Here is a 6,344-nt window from a genome sequence, read left to right as displayed (position 1 = left end):
GTCCCCGGTGCCCAGCTGGGTGGGGCCGTGTGTGCCCGCCTTGCACCAGCGTGGCCTCTGCCAGTCGAGGGGACCCCAGCGAGTCCCGTCTGAAGTGGACAACTCCCTGCTTGACCCCTGTGCAAGGGACGCACGCTGGAGACGTGACGGGCGCTGGTCTGCCCAGGCCCGGCCCCACACAACCGGGACACGGACTCTCTCTGCCGGGGCCTGAGGCGATCTGCCACCAGTCGAGCACGTGGACAGGAAACGCTTCCAGCCTGGCCCGGGCTTGGCCCCGGCACACGCCCACCTGCGGGCAGCGGTGAGGCCCGTGGCGAGGCCACACAGCAGGGCCCGCTGCAGCCTCCGCCCACAGACCTGCTGTCGCCACATCCCACGAGGGCAGGACGCCCCTGCCCAGGCCCAGCCACAGCCCTGGGCTTGTGGGCCCGGGGGCGGCGCACCGACCCCTTCCCCTCGGCAGTGGGCGGGGGCTCCTGCACCCCACACTCACCTGGCTCAAGCGGCAAACCCTTTACACTCACCAGCCCCACTGGCTCTCGGACACTCGGTGTGAGCTGGTGCCGGACGAGTTAGAAAAAGGGCGGCTTCTCCAGAGTCACACACGTGGGCTGTGGCACTTCCCACGTCACCCGAACCCACATCCTGGGGCGCTGCATCCGGGTCACCCCTGGCAGCAGACGCCTGTAAGGCTGCCCCCGACACCCGCCTTCCAGCCGGGTCTGGCGCTGCCATCACAGGCTCTCGCGTGGCCACGGCTGGCCGTGGGCAGGACTCGACACACACGGCGAAAGCCGTTTCTGGTTGCCAAAGCTGCATGAGGTTGAGTGACACCCACAGGTGCCGGACGCTGGAACAGGGCGGGGTGGGGGGCGGCGGTAGGAAGACGGACACGCTGACCCCACCAGATGGGGCAGGAAAGGCCCCTCCAAAGCCCCACGATGCCCTCGCAGCCCCTGCTGTCCAGCTGGGCCAGGCAAGGCCTGAGGGGCGCATGGCCTCGGCACCCACCCGGCCTGTCCCGCCCAGCGCCTCCCCGACCCCTGGGCAGGAGGGAGCCCCGTCAGGCTGCCCCTCGCTCTGACCCCAGGCGGCTGGCCCCACCGTTCACCCAGACAGACACACAGACAGACAGGTGTACACTGCCAGCGCAGGACTTTATAAGACATGGGTTTGCGTTTAAGACAAAAGCACCAACAACCCAGGCCCCTCGAGTGCAGGACGCGTGTTAGGAAAAGCCGCCCCCACGGTGACAGACTCCGAGTCCCTCAGCAAACGGACCGGCCGACGGCCGAGGCGCCGTGTCCAGGTTTCCTGTGCTCGTCCCACCTGGCGGCTCCTCCGTCGGACAGGCGCACGGGCTCAGCTCCCGGGGCCGGCCTCAGTGGACAGCGGGCTGCAGAGGACATGGCACGGGGCCAGGCCGGTCAGCATGTCTCCCTGCCGTCTCTGGTCCTGCTTCCCGCAGGAAACTGCACCTGGGCCCCGCCCCCGGGCCATGGGTGTGGCCGATGGGGAGGCTCCTGTGCTGTCCTCCTCCACCTCACCCCCGTGTGCGGGATGTTCCTGACGAGACGTAAACACACGTTTACTTGGGACGCTGAGGTCACCTCTGGCTTGTCCACAAGGAACAGGGAGAGTCGCACGTTCACCTGGCACCTGCACTCCTCACAGTGTCACCCGAGGGCCAACCAGATGGGCGCCTGCCCGCCCGGCACCTGGAGGGGGTGTCTGTGGGGCCCAAGGGAAGGGCGCACCTGGCTGACACCGCTGCGGCACCAAGGGGGCGGTGAGGAGACGGCACCCCGGCAGGCTAAGGCAGCCGGCGGCCCAGGGAGAACCACAGGGCGAGGCGGGAGGGCCCAGCCGGCCAGCTCTGAGCCAGGTCCTGCACCTGCCGTGTGGCACAGCCTGTGGACGCTGCTTGGAGAACGGGCTGACCAGGGGGCCGGTCGTGCGGGGCTCCACCCCCAGCAGACCCGCAGGTCGTGTGGGCCCAGGACGCTCTAGACGGTAGCTGAGCACCTCGGCTCGAGGGAGCCGTCCGCAGGCCTGGCTTGGGGAGAGCCCCAGGTGTCCCTGGAACAGCCTGTGGGGGGCGTGCGGTCAGTTACCTTGGGGACCAGCTGAGGTCTGGGTACGCCAAGGAGGTCGCACAGGTGGTTCCGCTGGGCTCTCACCAGGGGCAGCTCCTCGTCCCTGGGGGGAGAGGGCAGGGCGGCTTCAGCCACGAGGAGGGCCGCTGGCCGGCGTCAAACCTGACACGCACCTTCCACTCTCAGTCAACTCCCGGTGGGGTGCAGACACCCCGAGGCACCCCAGATGAGGAGGTCAGGGAAGGACAGCCACCCCAGAGCCTGCACCCTGGCCCTCCCTCGGGCTCCGCTCCCGAACCCTTTTCTGGGAAAGCCGCTGGAGGACGCAGCCCGGGCTGCGACGGGGAACAGAAGGGACGGGGGTGCCCGGTGAGGGGCAGGAGAGGGGCAGGTGGGGCCCAAAATGTCATCACGGGGCTTTTTTAAAGTTCTGTTTGATATTAAAAGCTGTTCATCACTTTCACTGAAAATAAAAGTTAAATCTTGCAACCGCAGAGAAATGCGAGGGGAGCTCTTCTTCAGGCAGAAAGGAATGGGGGTGCAGGGAAAGAGCCCCACCCGGGGGAGGGCGGGAGCAGCCGGAGGAGCCAGGGACCCTCTGGCGCCAGTGAGCGCAGGCCCCTTGGCTCGCCACAGTCCTTTTCGGGGTGCACAAAGGTTCTTATGGAGCTGACAGCACAGAAGGGGGTGTCCCCCGGGCGGGAGACTGCCGCGCTCTCCAGGGGCGCTGAGGACGGACCCGAGGATGGGGTCGTCCCAGCTGCTCACGGAGCAGAGCCCCCGTCCCCTGAGACCACAGGCCTGGTCTGGAACAGTCACCGGGGGACACAAAGCTGCTCACGAGACTGTCTCCCCAGAAAGCTCAGACCTCAGGGGAGCACCACTCTTCGGGGGGAGACGGGCGTGGACGTACCCCAGGCGTCCGCAGGCGGAGCGCGCCGACCCTCGCGAGCCCGGCACGGCTAGCTCGGGGCCAGCACCGAGGCCTCGGCCACCAGGGCCCAAGCAGACGGCCGCTGGACCTCCGCAGGCTCTGTCCCACCTCCGGAAGGGGGCGAGGACGGGGGTGCGTGTGTGTCGGTGTGAGCACGTGTGAGAGCACACAGGCCAGTGCGGCGTCCGCCTGTGCACCTGCTGCTCCCGTGGCGTCGCCAGTGCTGCCCACCCCGACCCAAGCTTCCGGGCCGCACCTTTCCGGCTTCCGGACGCACCCAGGCCTCCCCAGGCCTCCCCGTCCCGCAGCGCCCGCCCACCCCCAACTCGACACGCGCCCCTCCCAGAACCAGCAGGACTCAAGAAGCAACGGAGACCACAGGAGAGTGCGCCTGCAGTGAACCCCGAGACCCGCGGGCAGCTCTCAGTCCTGCAGAGTGTGGGAGGCAACTGGGTGTCTGGGGGGGGGGGGACCCTGTTTCCTCCGTCCTTTCTGATTGAACACGTCCGCGTGTGGCCGTTCGCACCACAACTGGGCAAAGGCCTGCGGGCCCTCCTCAGAGGCCGGTGGGCACGGCAGCCCCTGGGGCAGCCACACGGCACGGGCACACACGCGTGTCCCCACACCGCACACTCCGTCACGCTTCTGATGCTACAGCTCGGGCAGGGGCACCGGCACCCAGACCTTCGTGATTGGTTCATGAAAAAGCCCACAGAGAAAAAAGGCTCAGCCCATCTCTTTACCTACAAAAAATTGCACTTGAAAGGAAAGTCACTCCGTTCTGAAAACCTTCCCCTTGGGCCCCAGGAGGCACCGGTCTGCTCCCCTGGGGTGCGAGGGAGAGGCCGGGGGACAAGCAGGCAGGCAGGGTCCTCACAGCCGCCCTGTCCCCTCGGGAGACCACAGCCAAGGCCACCAGGGGCCGGGAGCCTCGTCTGTCCTGTTCCCTTCGGGGGGGCTTGGGGAGAGACCGCGGGGACAGGAAGGGAGGGCGTCCCGTTCACTGTGATGTGCACGGCCTGTGCCCTGGAGAACGGGGGGGGGGGGGGGGGGCGGCGCCACACTCACCAGGCGGTGCCGCTGAGCACGGCCGTGACCTCGTCCAGGACGCCCACGCCCACGGTGTCGCCGTAGGTGAGCAGCATCTCGTACAGCTGGCTCGCGGTGGTCTTTCGAATCTGCCGGGGACACGGCACATCGGGGGAGGGGCCGAGACACACAAAGCAGAGGTGACAGGGCCCCGAGTCCGACTAAAACCTGAAAGACGTGCTGACCTCTGACCCTAACTCGGGAGAGCTGGCCATGCCCACACGTGTCCCCAAGACAGGAGAGGCCACCTGGTTCCTTGGCAGCCCCCCCAGCAGCCTATCAGGACGCAGCCAGGGGCCGGCCCACAGGCCGGGCCACAGCGCTCCGACTGAAACGCCTCACGGGGGAGGGGCCCCCGACCACGCACAGGACCCCTGACCCGGCACGTGACCCCACCAGCTGGCAGGGGGGCCCAAGAAGCTGCATTTCTGAGGGTGTGGCCGCGCAGCGAGGGCTCCTGTCACCTTTCGGAAAGCGGCATTTCCGAGCCGCAGGAAAGCTCCTAGGAAGCCTGACCCTGTGGCGGGCGGTTCTGGGTGAAGGTGGTGCCCCGTGTGGGGCCATCCGGGACCCTCTGCTGAGACCCCTCCCAGGGCCCTGGGGGCGGGCAGCACAGGACGAAACATGGGGGCGGGGGAGGGGGGCTCACGTCGCATCGCCCGCTCACCCCCGGGAGGACACGGGAGAGCCACCCTGCAGGCGCTGCTCCCGAGGCCCGGGCGTCCATGCAGCAGGACCCCCGCCACACGCCCCCACGTCTGAAGAGGCAGAGGAAGGCCTGGCGCCCTCCCAGACCCAGATGGACCCCACGGCTGCCGCCCCAGCACCGGGGGCACGAGCAGCAGCGCCCAGAACCCCCGCCCGCCGCCGCCACAGGGAGACCTGGCGCCGGCGGCAGCACACTCACCACGGGGAACGGGTGGCACAACAGGAGCAGCAGCTGCAGCAGCACCTTCCTCCTCACGCCGCCCGGGAACTGCACCATCCCGCAGAACCTGCGAGGTCCCACGCGGTGAGCCCGGTGCGCACGGGAGGGCGCCCAGAGCCTCAGCGACCCCCCGAGCCGCCTCCAGACCCCTCACCCTCCCGTCCAGGTCTCAGGGGGCAGGGACGCCGCACCAACCCTCCAGCCAAGGTCACGTGCAGGCAGAGCTGGGGACAGACTTCCCGGGGGCCCAGGGCCACAGACTCCGCCTCCCGCCTCCTCGCCCCACCCCCTGCCCCCGGACTGCCCGTGCCCGTGGTGAGGTGACGTGGGACTCACACGGCGATGCTGGACCGCAGCTTCTGCACGTCCTTGGACTTGTGGATTTCGGCCTTACAGAGAGCGAGCAGCCTCACGCAGAAGGGATGGCTGCAGGGAAGCACAGGGCCGGTGCTGGTGCCGGTGCTGGTGCTGGTGCTGGTGCTGTGCGGCCGGCAGGGGACGCCCTGAGGGCCACGTCCCTGGGGGACGCCGCGCCAGGTGGCCTGACCTGGCCCCTGCACGGGCACAGCTGTGCAGACGGCCCCACCCCCGTCCCCTCGGGAGGGCGGGCCTGTGGACGGCATGACCAACGCACAAAGCAAACTGAACTGAAACTGTAAATGGGCCTAATGCACTAAGTCCCTGGGATTGTCCAGGAAGAGGAGAAAACACTGAAAGTCAGACTTCGGCAGGGTGGCCTCGAAGAAAAGAGGAGTGAGTCGTCCCAAACACACGCGAGAGAAACGTGGGAAGACGCAGTCACGTCACTGCGGATCACGTGGGAAACAGGAGGAAGGGAGACGCAGGTGCAGGGCCCAGCGGCGAGAGGCAACGGCCCAGCGGGCAGACGGGGGCCGCCTGGCGGGGCTCCCGCAGAACTGCCCGCTGCCCACGAGACGCACGGACAACGGACACGCGTCACGAGAAACATCGGGGAAGAGTCCCCGCAACAGCTCCGAGTCCAGAGCTGGTGCCGCCCCGCTACTGCGAGGCCGAGCCGTGTCACTAGAAACGAAAAGGCTCAGCTGACTACTCAGGCGCCCTCAAACGTGCATGCACCGAAACGTAAAGCCAAAACACACAAAGCAAAAATTGGCAAAATGGCAGAAAAACTAAGAGAGCTACATTCACAACAGAAGATGTTTTCTCTTGCCATTCTATTTTGAAAATTTCAAACCAAAAACATGTTAAAATCTTAGGCAGAACAATCAGAAAGGACGGCACCCCACAGCCAGCGGGGAGACACCCGTGAACG

At 67.3% G+C, this 6,344-nt stretch overlaps 1 protein-coding gene across 1 annotated transcript in view; it reads right to left on the bottom strand.

Annotated features, from left to right (window-relative positions):
* Positions 1-1,144: 1,144 nt before the first annotated feature.
* The window catches only part of TBCD (tubulin folding cofactor D), a 130,618-nt gene continuing 125,418 nt past the window's right edge, over positions 1,145-6,344 (bottom strand). Inside the window, exons 35-39 of the mRNA XM_036034290.1 lie at positions 5,387-5,476; positions 5,030-5,117; positions 4,102-4,211; positions 2,118-2,202; positions 1,145-1,399 (exon numbers count right to left, since the gene is read on the bottom strand). Coding sequence (XP_035890183.1) covers positions 1,385-1,399; positions 2,118-2,202; positions 4,102-4,211; positions 5,030-5,117; positions 5,387-5,476 — 388 coding nt within the window. The 3' untranslated portion in view covers positions 1,145-1,384. The remainder of the gene's footprint in view (positions 1,400-2,117; positions 2,203-4,101; positions 4,212-5,029; positions 5,118-5,386; positions 5,477-6,344) is intronic.

This window comes from Phyllostomus discolor, chromosome 8, assembly GCF_004126475.2.
Source record: "Phyllostomus discolor isolate MPI-MPIP mPhyDis1 chromosome 8, mPhyDis1.pri.v3, whole genome shotgun sequence".
Classification (NCBI taxonomy): Eukaryota; Metazoa; Chordata; class Mammalia; order Chiroptera; family Phyllostomidae; genus Phyllostomus; species Phyllostomus discolor.
Note: the sequence above shows the minus strand (reverse complement) of the source record. Positions and strands in the feature narration are given on the sequence as shown.